The sequence below is a fragment of the Arvicanthis niloticus genome, chromosome 7, assembly GCF_011762505.2.
Source record: "Arvicanthis niloticus isolate mArvNil1 chromosome 7, mArvNil1.pat.X, whole genome shotgun sequence".
NCBI classification, from domain to species: Eukaryota; Metazoa; Chordata; class Mammalia; order Rodentia; family Muridae; genus Arvicanthis; species Arvicanthis niloticus.
Window position 1 is genome coordinate 19,972,535 of NC_047664.1, and position 27,677 is coordinate 20,000,211.

Here is a 27,677-nt window from a genome sequence, read left to right on the forward strand (position 1 = left end):
GACCCCACTCCCACAAGGAGAGCACTTCAGCTCAGCAGTGCCCAGCAGCGTGGGTGAAGGGTATGCATCCTTAATCGCTGGCTGGAGGTGTATCAAGCAAGCTCAGCAGGCAATCTATTCAACTCAACTGCAGTGGCAGACAGCAGGTCTCCAAGGCCAGCACTTCCCAGGTCCTTTTGTTATTCGGTCTCTTGTGGTAAACAGCTGTTCCAGCCTGCTCAGGCTGACAGGCTGGGGGAAGGGTACACACATACATCACAAATATGTACATACATAGCACACACATACACACACACACCACACACATGCACACACACACCACACGTACACACCACATACATGCACACACACCACACATATGCACATATAAAATATAGTTTGTATTTTTTAAAGACAATTCAGCATGGCATAAATAAATGAAAATAAAGGAAAGTACAGTAATGCGAGCTGTTGGAAGATTCAAGCACTATTGTATGTACGTGTCCGTGTTGCACCTATGTGTGGCCTCACTGTGAACATAGAGCAACAATGTACTTAATACACAGCTGTATTGCACTGGCAGCCCATACACTTTAAACTCAGCAGTGGCTCTTCCAAACGGCCAGCATCCTGTTTATAAAGCTGAAACCTAGCCAAAGAACAAGTTATTTTAGTCACATTTCTGAAAAATTTAGTGTTCACTAAAACTGTTCAAAGGTACTTTCTCATGTAAACAAAGTTAATTTCTAGGCTCTGGTCATTATAAACTGGTTTCTTTATATAGTGTCAGGAGCAGCTCTGCAGTCATGTGAGACCTGGGTCAGCCTGTTCTGTGGTATGTTCTTGAGCACGGCTTGACCATACTTCCTGTCCTTGTATAAGCCGAGAATTATTTCTGGTTTTGTTCTTGGCTGTTTGTTTTTCAAGATAGTGTTTCTCTGTGTATCCCTGGCTGCCTGGAACTCACTCTGTAGACCAGGCTGTCTCTTCCTGCCTCTGCCTCCTGAGTATTGGGACAAAGGTGTGTGCCACCACCTTTTTATATTTGTACTTATTTAAAAATGAGAAGAAAACTGAAGTGAAGCTGATGAGAGCCTTCTTGAATTAAAAACTGATATTAAATGAGAATGCATGACTTTGAATTCCATCCCAAGTCAGTTCCTCATTTATTTTTGAATTGTGTTAAGATATGGATGGATTGACTGTAGTTCAAGATACTGAGGAAACTCAACCAAAATAGCTTTTATGTCTTAGACAGAGCTATGTCAGAATAAGACACGCTGCCCTGGAACTCCTTGTGTTGCTGAGGATGCGGGTCCTGCTGCTGCTCTGGGACTGTTCATATGGGTGCATCACTACACCCCAGGATAAAATCTCCTGGAAGAAGGAGGAGATAGGACAGAGCTTCTGTGTCATAAAACAAGAAGATTATAGGAACGTTTAACTCAATTCTAGTATAACATGCTTGGTAATTCCCCCCTCCCTCTGAGGACTTGCCATGTAGCTCTACCTGTCCCAGAATTTGTATAAACAGACCAGATTTATTCTTGGCTATTCTCCTGACTTTACGTCCTGAGTGCTGAGATTATAGTCATGAGGCACCAGGCTAGTCTTTAAAGTAATATTTCTATTGGGAGTCACAGCTAGAGATTTTGGATGTATTACCTGGCAAATAGGCAGTAAATGTGTTCAAGTGTAATGTGAAACATAATCTATCAGGAAGTTTGGGGGTTTGCCACACATTTTTTTAGAAGAAGTGAATTTTTATTTTATCATCCTTTTTTTTTTTTTTTTTTTTTACTTTAAAAAAAAAAATGTATGAATGCTCTATCTGCATATACACCTGCATGCCAGAAGAGGGCATCAGATACCTTCATAGATAATAATGAGCCACCATGTGGTTGCTGGGAATTGAACTCAGGACCTCTACAAGAGCAGCCAGTGCTCTTAACCACTGAATTACCTCACCAGCCCTGCCACCACACAATTCTTATATTAATAGAGACATCAAAAACAGTACATCTCTAGCTGTCCCTGGCCTGTGAGACTGTAGCCAGTCTCAGCCTGTGCACCGCCTACCTTTACATTCGTTTGCTGTCACTGCTTGCGTCCTATTTTAGTGATAGCTTATGGGTCCAACTGATAGGACTGTGGTATAAATTATCTGAATAGCTGTGGTGTGGATGAGAATGTACCCAGTTGGTGGTACTAGTTGGGAAGGCGTAGGAGGTGCGGCCTTCTTGGAGGAAGCATGTTGCTGAAGGTAGGCTATGAGAGTATGTGGCTTTGCCTTACTTCCAGTTCACATTCTGTGCCTTGTACTTACAGATGAGATGCTATCTTTCAGCCTTTTGCTCCTGCTGTTATGTCTCCCTGTCACAATAGACTGTTTTCCCTCTGGAGCCATGAGCTGAAACAAATTTTTCCTTTTATAAATTGCTTTTGGTCATGATATTTAATCAAAGCAACAGAAAAGTAATGGAATGTTTTGGTGCATGCAGTTAGAAGGTTGCTGAGATAGCCTATACAACTGAAAGAAGACCTACAGGAACCAGGGCCCTGGGGACTGTTGTAGAGCAGAGATATCAGTCCTGAGAGTACCTGTCATGTCTTCTGGGCTCATGTTCTTCTTCCTACCCCTACTCTTCTTTTCATTTATCTCTCCTCCCCTTTCTAACTTTGTGTCAAAAATTGAAGAAATCTGCTGTCCACATTCCCAGTCTCACATCGTTCTGACACGGTGATCTCCAAAGACAAGGCTCTTATCCCCTGTCTAAGTGGGAAGTTGGCTTAGACCACCCCAGTTTGCAGAGAGCAGAGAGTGCTCTAACTTGTCTAGTTTGGTGCACTTGCCAACAGCCTCTGGCCAAGGGAGCACAGCCGTGGACGGAAGCAAGCATCAGGGACTGCTGTCCTCAGATTTAGTTTTCTGTGTTCAAATTTAGCTTTGCATCGTAATTATCCATGCGTCCCGCATTTGGTGGCTCCTTGTTGCCTATGGATAGCAGCGTTGTGAGTTTTGGCACACTGTGGTTTGACCTACACCACCCTTTCAACTTTCCTTCAAATTGTTAAACTAAGCTAGGACTTCTAACAATACATATTTCTCGCTTGAAACAGCTAAATCTTTAAAAGATGAAACTTACTCTTCAAGGGATATGAACAAAGCTTTGTAGCTAATTCTTAGGTGGTGACATGTTTATATCATTGATGGTAGAAAGAATCAGTTTGACTTTTTAATCAGCATCAGCAGCAGTGATGCCAGTACCTGTATCTGTTTGCGATCACTTATGACAACCAGCCAGAGAAACATGGCTCCACAGTTAGGACTCTTTGGCTCGCTGGTCTTTATGGAAAGTTTTTATGGTGGTTTTCTGTAATCAATACTTAGTGCTTCTGCTACCATGGTGTCTGTGAAATGGAAAATAGAATATGAGTTTCAATAGAAGTAATAGATGTCTGGGCTGTGCATCATGGGCTGGATTGAAGATGGCTACAGGCCACAGAGCCTGGGCAGTGTGGGCCAAGTGGGTGCCATTGTAATGAGCAAGTATGTAGTTGCAGAGATGGGAGAGACAGAGAAGGTTAAGAAGTTTGTGACTATGAAGAGAGAACTGGAGACAGGCTAGCATGAGGAACAGCCTGATGTGAGAGAGGCCTGCACTGCCACCTAAGACCATGGTGATGTCTTGGCCTGTGCTGCCTGCTCAGGGCCATGTCTGGATCTGTGGCACTGGGACAGCAGGGGCCTGTGTTGATGTCATGGCCTGTGTTACCACCAAAGACCATAACACCAAAGACATGCCTCCTGAGGTCATGTTGATCTGCCACCACACAGTGGCGCCCTGCCCACATGGGAAAGCTGGCCCTGCCCCTGCCTCTTGCCTGGGCAGCCTGGGAGAGCTGGTTCTGGAGAACTGGCCCCAATGAGCATAGAAGAGCTGGCCCTAAGCCTTGCCTGGCCAGCAGGAAAGTCAGCTCTGGTGGTGTGGGCATGGGAGAGCTGTCAGGCTGATCAATTTAGCTACCACCTAGGCCCAGATCCAGGGCTTTGAGCTGGCCCACGCCAGCATCTACCCTATCTATGAGCTGCTGTACTGTGTGAAGGGGCCGGTCGGTCCTGCAGAACCAAAGCTGCAGGACCTCCATAACTCAGGGCAGAAGCAGAATATACTGTATGTCTTAGTGACATTCTAGTATTTGTAAAGCAGAAGCCAGAGGCCTCAAACCAGACCACATGACTCATTGCAATGAACATTCGCAAGTAAAGATGTGTGGACAAAAGAGTATACTTGTGACACACCATGACACACTGCAGCTTCCGTGGCAAGATGTTTTGTTTTGTGGGGAAGGTTACAAGGATGGAGGATACATATGGAAGGACTGGGAATGAGTGCAATTGGGATGCATGATGTGAAACTCACAAAGAATCGATGAAGATTTATGAATAAGAAGTGATGGAGGCTGGAGAGATGTCTCAGCAGTTAAGTTCTCCAATCGGATGGAGACATTTTCTCAATTCAGTTGTGGTTCCCTCTTGTCAGATGACTGGAGATTGTCTCAATGTTGAGAAAATATCAAACATTTAGTTATTGTGTTTTCTTGAATGCTAGAGTGGAGAATCTGGCTTCAATGGCAATTAAGTAAAGTGTAAGTTAGCATACAGTGTCAGAGCAGCAGCAGTACTGAGCTGCAGCTTGAGATGGGTTGCAGAGCTCAAGTGACACCCATTTAACAGCACTGCCTCAGTGCTCATGGACAGCTTATGGCACCACAGTGACACGTCAGACCAAGCCTATGGGCAAGGAGTTATTTAAGGTTTTATCAGAGAACTGTAGTTTTGAAATTTTTTTGTTTCATTGTTTAGAATAATTTTTATTTCTCCATGTGAAGCTGTATATTTAAAAAACTTAGATTTATTTATTTTATATGTATTTGTATTTTGCCTGTATATATTTATGTGCGTCCTGTGCATGCTGGTGCCTGTGGAGGTCAGAAGGGGCACCAGATACCCTGGAACTGGAGTTATGGACAGTTATGAGCTGCCATGTATGTGCTGGGATCTGAACCTGAGCCTTGGAAAGAACAGCAAGTACTGTTAATCTTTCAGCCATCTCTCTAGTCCCCTGAAACTGGATATTTAAAGTTATATTCTAGCTTTTGATAGAGAATTTCTGGTATTTGAAAGGAGAGTATTTTTGCATTTGTCCTGTAATCATCGCTCAGTTTGTCTTGTCACTTGTCTTCACTAGGGTTCCTTGCTGTGAAGACACTCTATGACCAAGGCAACTCTTATAAAGGACAACATTTAATTGGGGCTGGCTTACAGGTTCAGGGGTTTAGTCTGCTATAATCATGGCAGGAAGCATGGTGCTGGAGGAGCCAAGAGTTCTACATGTTGATCCACAGGCAGCAGCAGGAGACTGTGTGCCACACTGGGAGTAGCTTGAGCATAGGAGACCTCAAAACCTGCCCCCAGAGTGACACAGTTCTTTAACAAGGCCATACCTCCTTAGTGCTTCTTACTATGGGCCAAAAATCCACATACATGAATCTATGCGGACCACACCTATTCTAACCACCACAGCACTTGATGGCCCCTTTTGAAAGCATATTCAGCAATTAAGTTCAATCAAAATATTTTCTGTAGCTAGGCAGCTAGCTTTGTCTAACTATCTACCAAGTTCAAATATATTGCTTTTTCTTTTATCTTTATAGTCTATTGCATCTGCAGACATGGATTTCAACCAATTAGAGGCATTCCTGACAGCTCAAACCAAAAAGCAAGGTGGCATCACCAGTGAACAAGCTGCAGTTATCTCTAAGTTTTGGAAGAGCCACAAGACAAAAATCCGAGAGAGCCTTATGAACCAGAGCCGCTGGGACAATGGACTTCGGGGCCTGAGCTGGAGAGTCGACGGCAAGTCTCAGTCGCGGCACTCAACTCAAATACACAGCCCTGTTGCTATAATAGAGCTGGAATTTGGGAAAAGTGGACAGGTGAGTCCAACTTCAGTTTTCCTTTGTAAACTATGTATTTTCATTGCTTATTATTAATCCATACACTTATTTTACTTTTATTTAACCGTGTTTGCAGGGGTAACCCTAAAATCACTTTTAGAGGTAGAATCATGTGAAAATTTTGATGTTTTCAGTTATAGACAGAATCTAAAAAAGCAGCCACAGGGTCCTTTAAGTTCTCTCAAATGCGCAGATTTGGACAGTTGTGATTACAGTCTCCCAGGCAATGAGAGAGACAAAGAGCAGGAGCCGAGTTAGCCAGTGCAGAACAAACCTTTCCTATCCTGTCATCTGTGTAGTTGTTCTGGCATGGGAGGTGATAAATCCTAATCTCTAACCGTATCAAACGTATTGTTCCTAGAGACCAGGTGCACCATCTCTGAACTTAAGCTCACAAGCATTTTTAATTGGATCCTGATTATTCATGAGCCAGTGCTGCTTACCTCTGGAGTCTCCAGGCATTATAACAGGTGGTTTTGGTGTCTGTGCGGTTTTTCTTAAAGCTATCCAGCTCCTGCTCCAGATGCCTGCTAAGTTAGACTTCAGGTGACCTGGCTTATGTTTTTGAGTGGGGAAGAGGAGAAAGAAACTGGTAATTAGAGACTATCCGGACCACTGAGTTAACCACATTTATTTTTTTGAAAATAATAATCAAATAAGTGCTTTGATTATATTCTGTACTCGATGTGTATTTCCACTCTCAGTGCTTAGCGCAGTCCCGTTAGCTGGCTGCTTTCTTCACATATGCTATTCTTTAGGGATTTGGGGTTTTTTCCAATGTAATTCCATACTGACTTTAATTAAAGGCTTTTGGTTAATTAAGAAAATTAGAATGCCTTTTATTCACTTAGTTTAGAACAGTGTTAATTGTAGCAGTGGGCTTAGGTTTATTTGATAGTGAAGTCTAGTCAGTCAGTCGTGATGCTCTATAGAAATGTGCCTGCTCTTCCTCCAGTGTGAAGTAAACAAAGTGTAATGAGAGAAAAAGTAAAGAAAGGAGTAACAGTTAGACTTGGAGTTTTTCTGGTATATGCATAGGCCAGTTACCTTTTATTCTGGCAATAGTGAGTGTACACATCCATCTGTGTCTCTGAGAAGATTGCTTTTAGGCACACATACCAAAACCCATGCTCAGCTCCTTTGTATAAAATTGTGTAATATTTTCATGTAACTTACATATATCTTCTTTTATAGTTCTAGATTACTTATAATTCCTAAAACAATGTAAATTCTATGTAAATTATTGTTATGCTGAATAATGACAAAATAACATCAGTACATGGTAGATGCAGATATTTTGTGTGAGTAGTTTTATGTTGTGAATGGTTAACTCTTCAGATGTGGAGCCTGTCAGGAGGAGTCTACTGTTGTCTTTAAGCACTAAGTATGTGCTCAGGATATGAGAACATATATATCTATTGGAAGAATCTTAGGAAATTATTATAGCATTTCTTTAACCTAGTGTTTCCCTAACACTTCTTCTTCTTCTTCTTTTTTTAAGGTTTCACACCTACTTTTATTTATTTATTTATTTTTTTAAGTTTTTTTTTATTGGATATTTTATTTACATTTCAGATGCCATCCCCTTTCCCCATTTTCCCTCCCTAGAAAACCCGTATCTCATGCCCACTTCTCCTTTTTGCTTTTATACAATTTTTTAACCAAAGGCTTTATAAGTTTGGTAGTGCTCAATATCAATCAGAAGTGTAACCCAATACCCAGCCTAGATATATCAACTATCTTTGACTGATGGAGACACGGGAACATCCTCCTCCATCTCTCTCTCCCTCTCCCTCTCCCTCTCCCTCTCCCTCTCCCTCTCTCCCTCTCCCTCTCTCCCTCTCCCTCTCCCTCTCTCCCTCTCCCTCTCCCTCTCCCTCTCTCCCTCTCCCTCTCTCCCTCTCCCTCTCTCCCTCTCCCTCTCCCTCTCTCCCTCTCCCTCTCTCCCTCTCCCTCTCTCCCTCTCCCTCTCTCCCTCTCCCTCTCCCTCTCCCTCCCCCTCCCCCTCCCCCTCCCCCCTCCCCCTCCCCCTCCCCCTCCCCCTCCCCCTCCCTCTCTCTCTTTCCTCTTTCTCATCACCTAACTCCTCCTCTCCTTCTCCTCCTCCTCTCCTTACTCCTCCTCTTCCTCTCCATACTCTTCCTACCTTAGCTCCTCCTACATATCACCCTTCCTGTTAAAATAAAGCTTTTCTCTCAAAATACCCTTAGAGTATAACTATACCAATTTTTGCCAGTTAGGTACAAGATAGACCTAATACCCAGTCCATCACTTTGTTAACTAAGCAGAACCTCTGTCATCTCTCCTAACTAAAAGACTTAGTTCTGAATCTGGCTTTTTTCTTGGCTTTAGAATGAATGTCAGCTGAAAACCATCCACTCAAATCTTTTCTCTCAAAGTAAATAGCCAGGATTGGCTATGAGACTATAAGTTTTCAACCCCGTCAGAAATCCAGAATGACTGAGTTAACTGAAATTATGGGAAGCACAAAGCATAGCTTCTAAAACTTAGCCAATTTATAGAAACCGCTGAACACCTGGACACTCCCTATACTACAAAATGCTGGAGCATCTGATCTTTAGCCTTCTGGCCCAGGATCGTCTGGCAGACCTAGTAATGCAGAATTATTAAGGGCTGATTACTCTGTCTAGGCAGATATAATCAGTCGACTACTCTGCAAGTGTGTCCTTTTCTGGACAGTGATTTGTCTGTAGATGGAAAGAGGCAATTCTTGCCTAGTGGCAGTCACCACACAACTGGAGTAACTCCAAAGATGCTCAATTTCTTCTTAGAATCCAAAACAGGAAGCTGTCAGGAGCAGACAGGTCTCTAATCAAAATGAACATTAATACAGAAATGTTTGTAATGTCAATTCTGTGGACTTCTGATGTTTTGAAAACCAACTATCCATGTAAGGTAATCTGGACTGTTGTCTGTTAACTCCTCTCAGCTATTTCTAAATAAAATATAGAAAATACCCTAACAATAAACTCAAAGACATGAATTTGCTATAGGCCCTTAACTCACAGGCTCACCATCTCAAATCAGTTAAAAAAGTTAATGAAGGGCTGGGTCTAAGCCTTGTATTCCTAAATGTGTTATACAGGCACAATGCCCATGAGAGTATCAATATTCATCTCACTTTTATATCAATAAGAAGCTTGTACCAATGAAAACCTTAAATTTGAAATCAAAGTAAATTTTGTACCATTTAAGAAATTATAACTTCATCTTAATAACAATTATACATATTTCTACCATTAGGTTATGGCTATGCAATAAACCCTAGCTAATCCTCCCTGTTCCAACAAAACCACTTTTTCCCTAGAAAGACAGCCCAATATTAACCACCTCAGTCCCCAAGCCCAGGGAATAGGGGCACCGACTCTTCATTAACTTCTTCAAGCTGATTATGGACATTGAGATATTAGAAGAGGGGTGGGGGGAAGAGTAAATTGATAAGCCTCTGATGCTGTGTCTTCACTGCATCCAGCTGGAATTCCAGGACATCAGAGGTTCGAGCAGGTCTGCTCAGCTTGCTTGATGAGTAAGATACACCAAGGCTATGTATTCTGCAATATACAATTCTCAAAACAAATTTTAGTATCAAGATAATTTTTTGTTTGAATTCTGGAATCTAGTCTTCTGGCGGCCTCCTCTGTCATGTCTAATCCATATAATTCTGGGAGTTTCTATGAGGGTGTACTCCTACCATTCTCCCATTTTCACCTCCCTACTCTCAAATTCCCCAACACTAGGGAATCCAAACTTTCAGGCACCAAGGCCCTCCACTTCCACTGATGCCTAACCCCTTACCCAATCCCCTCTCCTCTAATTACTATGAGAGTGTGCTCCCACCATCCTCTCATTCCCGCCTCCCTGCTCTTGAAATTCCCCAACACTAGGCAATCCAAACTTTCAGGCACCAAGGCCCTCCACTTCCACTGATGCCTGGCAAGGCCACCCTCAACTACCTATACAGGTGGAACCATGAGTCCCTTTGTGTTCTAGGGCTGGAGATTTTAGAATGGCAACTCCAGCAGCTTGTTTCTTAGGACCATTTGCTTGAAAATTTGTTTTCCAGCCTTTTACTCTAAGATAGAGTCTGTCTTTGCACTGAGGTGGGTTTCCTGTATGCAGCAAAGTGCTGGGTCCTGTTTATGTATCCAGTCCATTAGCCTATGTCTTTTAATTGGGGAATTCAGTCCATTGATGTTAAGCGATATTAAGGAACAGTGATTGTTGCTTCCTGTTATTTTTGTTATTAGAGGTGAAATTATCTTTCTGTGGCTATTTTCTTTTGGATTTGTTGCAAGAGGATTACTTTCTTGCTCTTTCTAGGGTATAATTTCCCTGTATCCTGGGTTGCTGATACTTATATTCTTGTGCTTGCCTTTTGCCATCTGGATCTCCTTAGTGCTACCTGCCCTGTCTCTGACTGGAGCCTGTCTTTCCTATTATCTTGGTTGTATCAGAACTGTGTGGGGTGGGTGTTACTAGTGGGGTAAGAGCTGGGGCCCAAAATCTACTCAGTGCTCAGGCGCAGACAGGAAAATACCAGTGCTCCTGGCCAGGAGTGACTTCCTGGGTCCTAATGGGTCCCAGTTACTCCCAGTTTGGGGCAGACTTGCTGTCTGCGTACCTAAGATACTGCCCAGGTTAGAGCTCCTGGGAGCCCGGCTCCCTCTGGGTTCTGTGAGATTGGGGGCAGAGCTGCCGCCCAAGATCTGCTCAGTGCTCAGGCCCAGACTGGAAGAAACCAGTGGTCTGGGCCGAGAGTTCCCTAATACTTCTTGAACTAAGATTATAATGTGCCCTTTTGATTTTATTACAATAGTTTACAAGCCATGCACTCAAAGAAGCCTTGATATACAGACCAAAATAGTTGAATTTGAAAATTATCTACCGTGTTAAGTAAATCACATAATTTGTATCTGACTCTGTTTACCTCAGATCTAGAGAGTGCCAGTGGTATTAACCTGGGGATCAAAGCAATGGCATCAGTGTGTTGGCTCTGCAGCTAGGGCTTCCCGCTCAGGGCTGCTCATGCCACATTCTTATGCTTTAATATGTTGTATTTTCATTTGATTCTAGGAATGTCTTCCTCTTTTCATACTATAAAATATTTATTTAATAAAAATAAATTTATAATCTATATAGACTTAAAAAAAAAAGTACAATGAACATCTCCACTCCTTTGTAAAGCTTTATGCAGTTCAAGCACGACATTCCAGAATTCTATAAATATGGTCACACAGTGAGATATGAGCATTTTATTTAAGTAGGTAAAAAAGGATAAGACTGGTTGTTACAAACTTAAGTTCCAGGGAAATGTTGCTTTGATAATGTGCACAATTTGATCGTGCTACAATGCATTGTATTTTAGAAAATAACTTTCTCAAGCACAGCGCTTTGCTTGTTTCTGAGTAACCAGTTCCCTATAGAGCAACAGATGACCCTTTTGTTCTTGTTGACGACTGTGTAAAAGAAGCATTGGCTGGAGGAGCCTTGCACCCAAACAGAGCATGCAGACTTGTCTAGCAGTGTGTGTGCTTGCCACCCTTCCCCACAGTGTGGCACTGGGCACACTTCTCAACAAAAGTCTTTCTGGCTTTTCTCAACAGCACCCATTTGTTTTGTTTTTGCTTTCATTTTCCAAGACAGGGTTTCTGTGAAGCCCTGGTTGTCCTGGAACTCACTCTGTAGACCAAGCTGGCCTTAGACTGAGAGATCTGCCTGCTGCTCGCTGCTTCCTGAGTGCTGGGATAAAAGGCATGCGCCACCACCACCTGGCTATTTTGTTGATTTTTATGATGTTTGATATTTTCCTTATATTTGCTTGCTTACTTCAGTATAGTTCATTATTTCCTATGTCTGTCTCATGAATGCTATTTTTCTTCTTCAGTGCTAGGATTCCTTCCAGTAGCTTCTGTACTTCTGGATTAGTGGTAATGAATTTCTTTAGCTTGTGTTTATTATGAAAACTTTTTTAAAAAAAGATTTATCTATTTATTTTATGTGAGTACACTATCGCTGTCTTCAGACACACCAGAAGAGGGCATCGGATCCCATTACAGATGGTTGTGAGCCACCATGTGGTTGCTGAGAATTGAACTCAAGACCTCTGGAAGAGCAGTCAGTGCTCTTAACTGCTGAGCTATCTCTCCAGCCCATCATGGAAGCTTTTTTCCTCCTTTCCAATTGTGAAGAATAGTTCTGCTGGATATAGTAATCTAGGTTGGCCATTGTTGGCCGTTGTTTTTTAGAGCTTGAAATGGACCAGTCCTTCCTTCTGGCCTTCAGATTTTTCAGTGAGGAAATCTGCTGTTATTTGAATGGATTTGCCTTTGTATGTGATTTGATATATTCCTCTATGATTCTCAATACTTTTTTTTTCCTGTAAATGTGATGTTGAACTGTAGCATACATGGCCTTGTCTGTTTGTCTTGGTTTCTGAATACTTCCTGTATCTGGGTAGCCATCTCTTCCCCATACTTGGGGAATAGCTCCTATAATTTTATCAAGTATATTTTCTGTATCTCTAACTTAAATAACTTCTCCCGTTTCTCTGTCTTTTCATTGCATCTTGTAAATCTCACACGTTGTCTTTGTCACTCCTGCTTTTGTGGTATCGAGAACTGAACCTAGGACATACATGCTAGGTGTGAACTCAGCTACTCAACCATGTTCTGGCCTTCCCTTCTTTTGTCCTTTCTGTTTTTGAGATCAAATTTCAGAAAGCTGCCTAGGCTTGCCTTAACCTTCAGCTTAGATAAACCTTGAACTTGTGGTCCCCTCCCTCTGCTTCCCAAGCAGCTGGTGCTATAGGCTAATTGGATATGCCAATATGAAGTACAGTATAAACCAATTAAAAACAGTCTCCTCTTCAATTAGAATAATTTTTGAAGGAGCAAAAGAACAAATGTAGTATGTAGTCTCTATTTTGGAATTGGTGTGAGACCTGTCTCTGTGCAGCCCCAGGCCTGATGACACTTGCTATGGATTTCCAGAGTGAACTGAAAATATATTTGATAAAATTACATAAGAGAGAGATGCTTGCCTCTGGTTTCACTGCTGCTGACTTAGTAGGGGTCTTTTCAGAATGGCTTCTTAGGGCTGGAGAGACAGATCAGTGGGTAAGGTCACTGCCTGCTCTTCCAGAGGACCCAGGTTTGATTTCCAGTCTCCAGACAGTGGCTCACAACTGTTGGTAACTCCAGTTCTAGGGGATCCAATACCCTCTTTTTGCCTTGGAGAGCACCAGGCATGCACATGGTGCACAGATATACATGAAGGCAAAATACCTGTACACATAAAATAAAAATGAAAACCAGTGGCTTCTCAGCTCTATGTGCTTATAATTCCATCCTTGGAAAGGCGGAGCCTCAAGTCTCCTGTATTCTCCCACTTGGCTTCCTGGTGAGTAAGCTTCATTTGAGTGATTTGCATATTATGCTGTGGGCAGACCAGGCTTCAAGACTCTAGGAGCTGATATTTGCATCTGATTTTTTTCTTGATAACTTCTGCTTTCTGATCCAGAGTGTACACTTACAAAATTAAGGAGTCTCTACAGACAGAATCAGTTCTCTGAGCTTGTGTTAAATCCCTGCATTTACCATGCTCATCACTTTTGGTGGTGACTTAGGAAAGGTTCCTGGTGGTAGCTGGTTCTTTTTCATCACATCATACATGTTATTTCTCCCATTTTCCACCCTCGGGCAGTAGTAGGTTGGCAGAAGAGCCAACTCAAGCAGAAGTGGGTGCTGGGATCCTTGTTGCCGATGTGTATCAGGCTCACCCAAGGGGCCCTGAGGGTCACAGCTGTTGGACTCTGCCTCAGACAAGGGCTGCTGCTTTAGGCTGAGTAGGAAAGGCTGCTCTGAGTGTTGAATAGCAGGAAGGCACCCACCTCAGGAAGGTCTTGAGGACAAAACTTACAGATAGAGGTACAGCCATGCTAAGAAGTTAGCCTTGCGCCACAGTGTGCATGTGGAGGTCAGAGGACAAATTTCCGAAGTCAGCTCTCTTTTTCTACCATGTGGGTCCTGGGAATCAAACTCAGGTCATCAGACTTGGCAGCAAACCCCCTTTCCCGCTGAGGCATCTTACCGGTCTGGGATGAAGTTTATACTCTATTTGAATTTAAATCTGTTAGAGGCACTACTTTAATTTTCCTGTATTCTGCTAAAAGTGAAGCTAGACCTAAGACCTTTTTCAACTAAACAGAATGTCTACGAGATTGATAGTGTTGTGACTATCCCAATGAATTTTTATAACATTATGATTATAACCTACAGTTAAGTAGACTATACAGTTCACGTGGCTATATTTTTGTTGTGTTTCACTTGCAGTACTGGAATTAAGTCCCTAATTTCCCAAATGCTAGGCAAGTTCTCAACCAGTGATTGACAGTCCTGGTCCCAGTATTCACAGTTGTGTCCCACAGAAGTTAAGCAGATACTTTACATTGGTTCAGTCAAGAACTTCTGGGGGGTTTTATGGATTCTTCTGAAGATCTTGCTTCCTGGGACCTGTGTAAATTCTGAGCTGAGACGGTTCCCTTTCCTGTGTTGTCTCCTTAAGAGAGCTCTCTGTTTGAGCTCCTGTGACCACTGTTGCTCTGTAATCAGTGCAAATAGAGTATGTGCCACAGTAAGGCTCTTCTCCAGCCTGCATGTACACCTGCACGTCAGAAGAAGCACAGATCTCATTACAGCCACTATGCGGTTGCTGGGAATTGAACTCAGGACCTCTAGAAAAGCAGCTACTACTCTTAACCTCTAAGCCACCTCTCTAGCCCTCCCATACATTTTATTTCTCTAGTTTAATTTTTTTTTTGAGTATATGAAGTATATGCAATACTTTACGTTGAGCAAACAGTAGGAGAGACTCAGAATACGCCTTTGATACATTGCTAAGTAAGGACTGACCAGAGTGTATGAATCTTAATAACGTCTTCAAAGTAAAAGCATGTATTTGCTGTCAAACCCTCTAGTGTGTTCTTTGTAATGAAGAATTCTTTACTTCAGTGACACCCAGTATCCTCGTCTATACTTCCCTGTACTACTTTTTGGAACTTTTTAAAAAAACTTTATATTTATTTATTCAGTTGAGGTTAGGTTGTATACCAGGGTTTGAATGTGAAGATCAGAAGACAGCTTGCTGAGAGTCAGTTCTCTCTTTCCCCCTTGTGGGCCTCAGAGTCGGATTTTAGGTCACCAGTCTTGGTGGCACTTGCCTTTACTGGCTGAGCCATCTTGCCGCCACCTTGGCAGCTTTTGTATTGACTTAGCTTCTTTAAAACAAGGTATAAGTAAACATATGTTACTGTAAATCTTATTTTTAGATTCCTGGTCATTTATGACTCCTGTATATTTGGCCACTGTATTTTATCAACTGAAAGGGTGCATGCGTGCCTCTGTCTGTCTGTGTGTGTGTTAGTGTGTAAGCCCAAGGATAACCTTGGGTGTTGTTCCTTTGGTTTTATACACCTTGTTTTTCTAAAAAGGGGCTCTCATTGGCCTGCATCTTACCAAGTAGGATAGGCTGGCTGACTGTCCATCAAGCCCAGGTTCCGCCTGCCTCTGCCTCTCCAGTGCTGAGATCTCAGTGTGCCCATCACTTTGATGTGTTCTAGGGATTGAACTCAGGTTCTCGTGCATGCTTAGGAAGTACTTTTGCATCTGATCTATCTTTCCAGTCACGAGATAGGAGTTTCACAGGATCAGATATATCTCCCCTTTTCTTTGAAACAAGAATGTGGGGTTTAAGGGATAATACCCAGCAGAAGTGAATGAGGAAACAAACAGAAACCCTAAGTGATCGATGATAAGGTGTGGTGCTCAAACTTCCTCCCACTTTTTCCTCAGTTAAAGGACAAAGGCCCAGACCTTTGGAAAAACATTGAATTAATAAGCAAGCTTTGAGAGGGAAAACCAGAAAGTAGCTACCTTAAAATGATTATGAACTGCCAGGCATGCCTTTAATCCCAGCACTTGGGAGGCAGAGGCAAGCAGATTTCTGAGTTCGAGGCCAGCCTGGTCTACAGAGTGAGTTCCAACATGGCCAGGGCTACACAGAGAAACCCTGTTTTGAAAAAACCAAAACAAACAAAAAAAAAGATTATGAACTGTCTTACAATTGTGTAGGAATTGATATTTACTTGAATTGCTGGCTCATTGTTTACATTGAAAGCTTTTGCAGTTAGCAAATGTGTTAGCATGCTGTAGAGTGTAACCACAGCCGGCAAAGGATGTGAAGGCCCACTGTGTGTTTGTGATGCAACCTGAAGGTAGAAAATGCATCCAAAGCAACTGCCAAGTTGGAGATTAGCCTGTTGGAGTGGAAGAGATTTTTTGTTTCAAATAAGATTCACGTTGTAATTCTGTCCAGGAATGGAGGACACAGTGAGAGGATGGTGGGGTTAAGCCCTAGCCTTGCTTCAGCTGTCCATCTTGTACTGTCCTTCCCTTTCTGGACAGTCACTTTGAGATCTCTGCATGCTGGTTCTCCTTCCCCCTTGGACTAACTTCTTCCGCGCCAGCCCTTTTCTCTGTCATAGTACTGTAGTTTAATGTCTCACTAACAACTGGTAAATTCATCAGCACTCTCTGAATGCTTCTCATCATTTTACATTGAGGCTGTATTTCTGGCCAAGAAATTTGTGTAATGTCAGACACATGTGCCACATGGGTGCTGACAAGGTTTTCTCCCTGAGCATAATACCAAGTGTCCTTGCCCTTTGACTCTTAAGGACAGACATGGAAAACAGTCTCATACCTCAGAAGATCAGCACTTTGTTTATAGTCCAATAAACAAGAAACCAAGTGGCAGTTGAGGTTGTTAGCAATGGAAGGCCCAAATTTCAGGCTCTCTAGTCTCTTTCTAGCAAACAGTCTCAAACTATTACTGGGTGCATTTCATCTCTTCGGTGCTTTGATTTCCTCATGCAGGGAATTTGGCACACTACTCCAGTATTTGGCTTAAGCCCAACCTTGTGTTGGACTGCCTGCAGTTCCACACCAGTACAGCACAAACCTCTGCAAGCCTGGAGCAGAGTGGGATAGGCAATCACATTTATACTAGCTGTATCATTTTGTATATTGATACATGAAAACAAACAAACAAACAAACAAGATGGCACTTTTCACTTAAAACTGTCTTGTCTGCAAAATTTATCCCCCACTTTTCTCTGTACATGTTACTGACAGTGACCTGTGGAAGATGAGAATTCTCAGTTTTCCATCTGTTAGGTTAAAAGAGCTAGAGTTTATGGACACGTATGTAACTACTCAGATAGAGTGGTTTCTTAGCATAAAGGTATATGGACTTTTCTCCAGTGTCGACGTTGGTAAATATAGAATCTCTTCATATTCATATTTTCATTTCATATTCAGTTAGCTGCACAAATTAAACTTAACTGCTGTGATTAGTTGGTAGAGCATTGTATTATAAGTTGATGATGTTTAGCATTGTACATTAAATCCTGCTTTATAATGAAGACCCCCATACTCGGGAGACCCTTCCTCAAGCCTACAGATTGCGACCACCCAAAAATCACAAGAAACCATACCTGGATGCAATCAGCAGAGGTTTATTAGGGGAGGAGCCGGCGGTCAAAAACGACAAGCTCTTTAGCTCCAAGAGCAGGGTTTTTGGCCACGTGTGGTGGGATAAAGGGTCTTTTATAGCATGGGGTGGGGGGAGGAAGGCATTTTCGCGCGCTTACACATGATTGGTTGTTTTACAAATTTTGAACATAGCACTGGGAAGACCAAGGGAGGGGTAACCAAGAACAGTGGAACATTTCAGAGAATCTAGCCCAAATGATCTAGAGTCACTTTTTCCGGCTATAGGGCTATGGCCCCACCTAGGTGATAACATCTTTATCTGTAGTCAGAAATGCCTTCCTGCCTTGGGGAATGTAATCCAGCAAGTGTCCTTCACCTGGAATGTGAAGGCCTGAAATCTTATTTTCAGTTCCGAGTTCTGTAAGGCGGAAAAATCTACACATATTTCATAAAATGGCCTTTATAATTTTTCACTCTACAATATGTTATTTTATTGTCCCTACAACAGTGTTGTATAAGGTAGGCATGAGGATTTTTTTTAATAAATGAAGAGGATAAAAAATGTACTTATTCTGTAATCACATAACATTTCTTTGCACAAGTTAGAAGACAACAAATGTTTCAGTTCACTGTCTTTTTCTGAAGGTCACATTGTCTTAAAGTATTGTCTGTTACCACTTGAAGATAAACTTGTGGGTACAGAAGCTAATTCAGTGGATGGATTGTATATGGTAGTGAGAAAGAAGTGGAGGGAGATGGAGAGAAGGCTCTGCAGGTGAGAGCACTTGCTGCTCTTGCACAGGACCCAAGTCAGTTCCAGCACCTCGGTGGGCAGGCGGCTCCCACGCACCACGTAACTGCAGCTCCTCTTGGAGTTGCTCCTCCGATGCCCTCTGCTGGCTCCTGTGGGCACCTGCACATACCTGTGCATTCTCAGGCACAGACGTCAACACATAAAGAAAAATAGATTTTGTTGTTTTTGCTCTTTTTGAGACAGAGTTTCTCTGTGTAGCCTTGTGTTGTCCTGGAACTTGCTCCATACACTAGGGTGGACTCAGACTTACAGAGATCTGCCTGCCTCTGCCTCCTGAGTGCTTGGATCAAAGGCCTGCACCACCATACCTGGACAAGTAATTCTTTTAAAGTAGAGCTGATAATGGCTTCTCTGGAGCTGAGGTATGGTTATTGTTTGTGGCAGAGACTTCTTAGTCCTATATAGGTTAAACTTCGACACCAATTCTAAGTTTTCCTAATGCTCTTTGAAGAAGCAGTCTCTCATTCTACAGGGTTTTGAATGCAGACCATGAATTATCTCCACCAGACTTTTGAATTTAAGGTCTACTTGCAAAATACTTTGAGATTTACTTCTATTTGTCACCTGAATTAATAAACTCAGTCTTGGTGGTTTCTGTTTAAATCCTGGAAAGTCTGATGTAAGATTTTTTTAGAATAATACTCTGTTTTTCTGAGCCATGTGTGAGATGGTGATGGACAGGAAGTCTGTGCTGGGCAGTGTATTGAGTCCATTTGCTTGTGTGTCAGTCTGGGTTTGCCTGTTTGTCTGCTTCTGATGCTGGCCCATTAGCATCAATGCTACTCTCCATTTGCATTTCAAGAATAAACTTACACTTGCCAGCTGTGTTCCCAGTCTAATGTTTCAGAGTGTAGGCTTTGTAGAGGTGTCCTAGTCACAGTTCTACAGCTGTAAAGAGACAGACATCATGACTATGGCAACTCTTAGAAAGGGAAGCGTTTAATTGGTACTTGCTTACCATTTCTGAGGTCACCCATTGTTGTCATAGCTGGAAGCATGGCAGCACACAGGCAGACATGGTGCTGGAAAGAGTTCTACATCCAGATCCACCGGCAGCAGGAAGAGAGAACCACTGGGCCTGGCTGGGGCTTTGACCTCCAGTGACACACTCCCTCCAGCAAGGCCACACCTCCTAATCCCTTTCAACTGCTGCCACTCCCTGATGACTAAGCATTCCAAAGTAGGAGCTTGTGGGGGCTGTTCTTATTCAAACCACCACTAGCCTTTTAATTAGAATAATTTAATTAGAATAATTAATTCATATGCTGCCTGCCATACATACGGTGCCCAGATGAAGACTGGGATCTATAGTTAACTTTAGAACCAAATGGGTTAGATAGACATTTAAGGTCAGAATTATAAATGAGGTGGTAGTATTGCCACCCTACCGTGCAGTGCCTAAGAGCCCTTTGGTAACTGCCCTCATGTGGCCTGTAGCTTGCTTGAGAGCCTTAAATACAGTAGCTGTGGAAGTGCTCATTTTATTGATGTTTTAGCCTTATTAATGCTTGGATTGGAATTTCGTGGATTTCCCTTGGGAAACAAGGAGGAGGATAACCTTTGATGAGGGTATTTTTACACCTTGGACCAATGAACTCTTCTGTAGGCAACTATTTCTATCTTGTATATTTAAATCGCACAGCTTGTAAACGCAATAACAAAGTTGGTATTTAGAAATATAGAAGTAACTCTTGGAGCTTTAAAGAGCACAGGCTTGTGCTCTTCCTTTTCACTGAGGGAGTATCGTAGTGTGGGGTCACTCGAAACTCAGCTCTTCCTCCAGATAAGTACATGCTGGGGTGTGATCATTTGTTTAAGTCAGTAGATTCCAATACCTAACACAGTAGTTCTCAGCCTTCCTAATGCTGAGTCCTTTATAATATAGTTCTTCATGTTGCTGTTACCCCAACCATGAATTTATTTTATTGCTACTATATAACTCTAATTTTGCTACTGTTACGAATTGTAGTGTAAATATCTGTGTATTCCAATGGTCTTAGGCAATCCCCATGAAAGGGTCATTTAACCCCAGAAGTTCAGAACCGCCAAGCTAACATGATAAGATTCATCTTGAAATTTTCTTATTCATAATTACAGTTTATTTCAAATGAATCTGCATATACTCTGGATAAAAACATTTACAGGTCTCTTTTTTTATGTTTAATTTTATTTTTAATTATATGTCCACGTTTCTGTTTATGCGTATAAATATAATATCCAAAGAATCCAGAAAAGAGTGTTGGATTCCCTGAAGCTGGAGTTGACAGGCAGTTGTGAGCTGCCCGTCATGGGGTCCAGGAACCAAATTCGGGTCCTCTGTAAGAGCAGTAACCACTCAACAACTGAGCTGTCACTCTAGTTCCTCGCTAGCTTTCTTTATACGGAAAAACACCGCTGGGTTTCTTTGCTTGATATATTATGTTTATAGAGTGGACAGGTTCTATCTTGTCAGGTTGCATACTTACAGAGTTTAAATGTTGTTTGCTGGTACTAGGGTAATGATGCCACTGGCTGAAAACAGCCCTTTGACATGGGCACTATGATGTATCAGCTACCAGAGGCCCTACCTCCAACGGTATCCATAGGAAGTGGAAACAGTTCTTTCTAAGGTCAAGTGTTTCTCCAAACCTATTTTTCTGAGACTGGCAGGGAGCCTCCAGTTTTGGAGTAAGGAGTAAACTTTCAGCCTTCCATCTATTAAATGTGCATTGTTCTTTCAAAGGTGCCGAGCTTCACCGTCAACGGTGGCCTGTGAGTCAGAGCCTTTGGAAACAGCCGCTAAGCTGGTGAAAGTGGACAGCCTTGGGCAAAGAGAAGAGTTTATATTTTGATGAGTTAGAAATTAAGAATTACCATTCACTGAAGAAACCATTCTACTCTGTTATGGCAAGGTTTAAGGGTGCCTCTTTTTTAAATGGTTTGCAAGTTCATATCCTCATCTCATACTGTTTTGTTAGTTGTCCTCTCCTCCACCCTGTCTCCTCCCATTTTGAGACAACATCTTTCTTTCTTTCTTTCTTTCTTTCTTTCTTTCTTTCTTTCTTTCTTTCTTTCTTTCTTTCTTTCTTTCTTTCGTTTTTCAAGACAGGGTTTCTCTGTGTAGCCCTGGCTGTCCTGGAACTTACTCTGTAGACCAGGCTGGCCTTGAACTCAGAAATCCGCCTGCCTCTGCCTCCCAAGTGCTGGGATTAAAGGCGTGCGTCACCATTGCCCAGTGAGACAACGTCTTTCTATGTAGCCCTGGATGTCCAGTCTCTATGTAGATCACACTGCCTTAGAAGTCTCAGAAAGCTGCCTGCCTGTGCTTCCTGGGTGTTGGGATTAAAGACGTGTCACCATACCTGGTTTTCCTTTAATTTCTTTATAGTTTTACTTCTTGTAACCAAACATGTTTGGAATAATTTTTCAATGTCATTATGAAGAATTTTAAAATGTTTTGTGTTCTTAGTAATGTCCCATATATGGAAAGTTTGCCCTGTTTTCTCTTTCACCACTTCAAATTTTAATTAACTTGACTCTTACTTTTGGAAGTTAGGTCTAACTAAATTTACTGACCAAATGTATGGCTGTTGTGGAAGAAGGCAAACCCTGTTATAATTTTCTCTTGCTTGCCCAGATGCAAGTAATTAGATTTCAGAACATGGTAAGGTTTGATGTACAGTGAACTTAAAATAAAGATAGCAAACTGGTATAAAAGAATGTCAAGGATTAGTCATCCTCTTCCTAGGAATGTCCTGAGAAGTGGAAGGAGCACCCAGTTCTTCATCTCCTCCTGTGTGTTTTCTTGATTGGTCTGTTTTGTAATTTCCCCTTGTTATGCTACTTACCATAGCATCTCCTTTTCCCTTTTCATAAGGCCTAGACTATTTGTAATTGATTGTGGTTTTTTAAAACTTTATTTTGTTTTTGAGTGTGTGTGTGTGTGCACAGGCGTGCAATGCCATGGAGACCAGTGGATCCTCCTTGAGCTGGAATTACAGGCTGTTGGGAATTGCTAAATATGGTTGCCGGGAGCCCAACTCATGACCTCTGAGGAGCAGTGTTTACTCTCAACTGATGAGCCCCTATTTGCTTGTTGTGTATCTTACATGGTATTAAAGGGCATAAAAGTAGGCATTATGCTATTTTGAATGTCTTATTCCTTCTTGAATCATGGATGTTAATTACAGTATCAAGTTTAGTGGTACCAGTTATAAATGAGAACCTTATATGCTCTTATAAGATGGGTGGCCATTTTCTTTTTGATAACCACAGGAGCATCAAATTACTTGTTTCTAAATTAGTTATTTTTTTTTTGTAATATGTATTTTTTTCTAATTTTTACAAATTTATGTTTTTGGATTTTATGTTTTGTTTGTTTGAGACAAGCTCTCACATCACATATGTAGCCCAGCCTGGCCTTGAACTTCCAAGAATGACCATAAATTCTTGATCCTTCTATCGCCTCCTCCCAGGTGATGGGATTTGTGTCAGCTTGTGATTTTTATAAGATTTCTTAGATTTACCAGATTACTGAAATACAGGTTTTCATCGCAGTAACTAGCAGAGTGTGTATGTTGTATATGAGTACAGCCTGAGAAACAGAATATGGATAGCCTATAACGGGAATTGAAAAGACCTTAGACTCGGGTCTTTTTGTTATTCTTGGGGCAGAATAACACTGTGTAGCTCAGGCTGGCCCAGAACTTAAGGTCCTCCTGTCTTTGCCTTTTAAGTATTGAGACAGAGGCAAGACTGTTTCTGTCTGGTTTTCCAGAGTCTTTTTAACCTTTCCCATCTTTCTATCTCACATTTTATCAGAATCTCTCTTCATTGTTGTGGATAAATAGAAACTAGAACCCTTCTCCTTCAAAACAAGCATAAAGCCTAGGAGAGTTCCCTTTCCCCTCTGCCTTCATCCTGGAGGAGTCCTGCCCTATATCTCAAGACAGAATGCCGTGCAGAGAGGAGTGTGAGCAGAAGTGTCAGCGCACACCTGCTTCAGTTGCACTTCTATATGACGGTCCACTCTTCATCAGAGAATGCTTAGGTATACAAAGCTTAGCCTGGGTCTTTGGTTCTTCATTTCTACAGGCTTCTGTGCCATGTAAATTTTGATTTAATAAATGATACAATTTTCTCCTGTCTTTTGCATTGGCTGTGAGGGAAATTTTAAACTCCTTTTCTTTCCCTATAGATTTTTAAAGTCATGTTTTATAATCTGATAAATATTATTATAATGATGGTTCTGTACAATTGACTGTGGCATTGAGAAATATTTGCTACATTTGTTTCTCTGTCAGCAATAGGGGAATCCAAACGTTTTCTAAAAGAAACCTGTGTTTTGTGGATGTTCTGATGGCCTTTCCTCTGCTAGTCTCCAGGCATTGCTCGGCCTTTGGCCTCTTGTATTAAATACGTGAGGAATACAGTTCTTGGGGGGTGGGGGGTCGAGACAGGGTTTCTCTATGTAGCCCTGGCTGTCCTGGAACTCACTCTGTAGACCAGGCTGGCCTCGAACTCAGAAATCCGCCTGCCTCTGCCTCCCAAGTGCTGGGATCAAAGGCGTGTGCCACCAGTGCCCGGCTGAGTAATGAAATCCTAAAACCCTTGTAAACTTTGTCAGCAAATGTGAAGGCCATGTGTGTACTCTTTTCCTTAATTTTGCTTATCCAAAACTCGATGGGGGGCGGGGGCGGGGGCTTGGTTCTTTAAAAGATTCACCATGTACCCAGTTGGCCTCAAACTTCTGACCATCCTGCCTCAGCCTCCTGGTGCTGGGTTACAGGTGTGTGCACCACACCCAGCCACACCCAGCTTAGACTTGAGCTCTGGTGTGTACAGTAGCTCGTTCTTCTGTTTAGTTTGTCTCTATAAGTGTCCTAGGGGAGAGCTGTCATCTTGAAGGATCAGATATGTCTAATAACTTTCTGATGGGGAAGGTCCTGCTCATTCATTCATATTCATGTTCTAACCCCTTCCTTCCTTCCTTCCTTCCTTCCTTCCTTCCTTCCTTCCTTCCTTCATCACGGCCTGCATCTCGCCCCGGGCTGCGTGCCACTAGGGCATCTATACCCCAAGCCCCTGGTTGACTTGCTACCTTTGCCGTCTGTTGATCTTAGCTTTCCAACTCTTTTCACCGTCTCGATCCTGCAGATATTGTTCATTTTCTATCATTTGACTGTCTTTTCTGTGTAACAGATTTTGACAATATAATTCGAAGGACTAGCACATCAACCCACTCAAACAGTGGCTTTCTTTTTTCTTCCTCCAATTCATGATTTACAGAGCAGTCAGCCTTAGCTGGTTAGCTCTTTCTAGGAGCTGCAGTGAGCGTCGTGGGTAGGCAAAAAAGGAAACTAGTCAAGGCTAAGGGCAGGGCAAAGCGAGAGAAAATCTTAGGAAGGAAGAGGACACAGATAAGAAGTAGTCACCTCCACCACTGCCCTCAGCCCAGAAACAAGCCACGGCTCCTCCTGTAAAACGGATGCTCAGAATATTTGTTCAGCTTTGCTGCACACCAAAAGTATTAGAATGATAATATAAAATTTCGTGTAACTTAGGTACGTATTGCTTGTGCTTTACAGTTTGTAAATACTTGAAAAATATTCTATCTTTAGAGAGCATCTCAGAGCGACCATACAAGCCACCCAGTTGACGGACAAAAGCTGTATGGTTTTTAAGTTGATTTGAATGAGAAAATAATTCTAAAAATTAATTGCTGAATTTTTTACTATTATATATAGTAAAATGTAAATTATCATGCAAAAATGAGCAAGCCTGCTAATTCATTAATACATTTTATAAGGTTCACAAAGTCCTTGGAATTACATATAATTAATGGTGAAATTATATGTAGGTACTTTATAATTTTATTTTTTAAGACAGTTTTAAAATTTAAATATATTGGACCATATTCATCCTTTCTCCCAAGTGCTTCCGGATCCTATCCCCCTCCCTGTCCACCCAATTTTAAGTTCTTTCTCAAAAACAAACAAATACCTAATCGAACAACAAAACCTCCCAAACCACTAAGACACTACCCAGAAAACAAAAACAAAAACGCACCAAACTGTAACCAAATAGAAACACACAAAAAAACTGTGGAGACTAGTATGTTGGTCAACAACTCCTGAACATGAGGCCTGCCCTGGAGTGTTTGATATGCCCAGGGTCACTCCATGGAGAAAACTGATTTTTCTTCCCCTAGCAGAGGTACAAACGAGAGTTCAGTTAACCTTTATCCTCGTGACTAGGATTTCTTTGTCTCTCTCTCTTTCTTTCTTTCTTTCTTTCTTTCTTTCTTTCTTCCTTTCCTTCCTTTCTTTCTCATTCATTCATTCATTTTAAAATAATTTTTAATTCTTCTCTCATATATTACATCCCAACTGCAGTTTTTCCTCCCTCCTCTCCCATATAAGGTAAAACAAAAATTGTGACATCAAAGTTGGACAAGTCAAACCAACAGAATGAAAAGAGCCCAAAGGCCGGGTGGTGGTGGCGGGTGCCTTTAATCCCAGCACTTGGGAGGCAGAGGCAGGCGGATTTCTGAGTTCGAGGCCAGCCTGGTCTACAGAGTGAGTTCCAGGACAGCCAGGGCTACACAGAGAAACCCTGTCTTGAAAAACCAAAAAAAAAAAAAAGAAGGCACAAACATCAGAGACACACTCATTCACACACTCAAGAATCCCATAAAAACAATAAACTGGAAGCCATTAATTTTAACTTTAATTTTTCAATGTCCATTTTTAGTAAAGGTTCTTAAATGCTTTATCCTCCCTTTTAGCCCACCATCCACCAGAGGTAGAGGAAAAGAAAGGATGGGGGGAGGGCAGTGGCCCTGTTTAGAAAGGTTCTTTGGAGCAGTCTGTGTTGTCTGGAATTCAGCAGTTCAGTTCACAGGGCAGCAGTGGCAGCTCGATCCACTCACAAACACTTCACGGATACATCAGCAGTCCAGTTTTGTAGAGTTGGGATAGCAAACTTGAATCAAAAGCAGTGGCATGACCTAGCAGACACACCCAGACCTCAGCCTTAGCACACATCAGCAGGAAGGACTAGGAGAGATGCCAGGAGAAGTTGTTGACTGTGCCTCTCTCAGCCAAGCGAAGACCAGCGAAGATGAGAGACCCACAAGTGTTGCACAGCTGGCTCTGTAAGCAAGCCAAGCTCAGCCCCGTCTCTATCCATCAGGTCCTATTTATACCCCCCAAACATCTCTTGTCCTCCACGGGTCTTGCTTCAGCATGTGAGTCTGTCTCAACTGACATCACTTGGCTGATAAATAGAGCTCTACTATGCAGTGTAAGGCAGACCAATCCATGCATGTTGTTAGCAAAGAATCCTTCATCGAGTGTCCTTTCACTTGCAAGCTTCAGCAGAACATCCTTTCACCTGTGTCTGCTTCAGCTAAATGTTCCTTCATGAGTCTGCCTTAGCCTTTCACCTGTGTTCACTTCAGGAAAACACTGTTTATATGTCTGCCCCAGCAGAACAGCTTCCAACACAACAAAGAACCCTTACGTTTCCATCATGTAACAATCTAAGTACAGAAGACCTGGAGCGACCCTTGCAGGCCCTGTGCCTCAGTCTCTCTGAGTTCCAATGAGCTTTGCTCACACTGCTTTAGAAGGCCTTGTTTTCTTTGTGTTCTCTATCCCCTCTGGCTCTTACACTCTTTCCCTTCCTCTCTGAGGTTCCTCTTTGAGGGGTTTGATGGAAGCATCTCATTTAGAGCTGTGTGTTCCAAGGGCTCTGTGTATGTGTGTAATGTCTAGCTGTGGGTCTCTGTTTTTTCCCATCTGCTTCAGGAAGAAGCTTCTCAGATGATGTCTGACCAAGGCACTGATCCATGAGTACAGCAGAATGTCATTAGGAGTCTTTTTTTTTTTTTTTTTTTTTTTTTTTTTTTTTTTTTGCTACATTTTTTTTTTTTTTTCCTTTTTTAGACCAGTATTATTTGGTTTTGACCTAGCTCCCTGGGCCGTGTCCTCTTAGGTTCTTAGTCACCTAAGCAGTGTTGGGTATGGGTTCCATCTTGTGGAATGGGCCTAGGTCACATCAGTTATTGGTTGGTTACAAGCTTTGTGCCCCCACTGCCCCAGCATATTTGGCAGGTAGGACACCATTCGAGAAGGTTTGTGGCTGACTTATGTTCTCTTTTGGTAGCACACACAGTACCTTCCCCTATCAAAGATGCTAGCACACAAGGGTGGAGGCAATGTGTAGGCGCCAGCTCAACATCTCCATGCTCAATGAGTCGTGTAGAGTTGTCTTCAGCAGAGGGGCTCCATTGTCAGTTTGTGAAGAGCAAC

General features: G+C 42.2%; 1 protein-coding gene across 4 annotated transcripts in view; it reads left to right on the plus strand.

Annotated features, from left to right (window-relative positions):
• Commd1 (copper metabolism domain containing 1) overlaps positions 1-27,677 on the plus strand; it is a 104,537-nt gene that overhangs the window by 29,426 nt on the left and 47,434 nt on the right. For all 4 annotated transcript variants that reach the window (XM_034508477.2, XM_076938028.1, XM_076938030.1 and 1 more), the window contains exon 2: positions 5,698-5,979. In XM_034508477.2, coding sequence (XP_034364368.1) covers positions 5,698-5,979 — 282 coding nt within the window. The remainder of the gene's footprint in view (positions 1-5,697; positions 5,980-27,677) is intronic.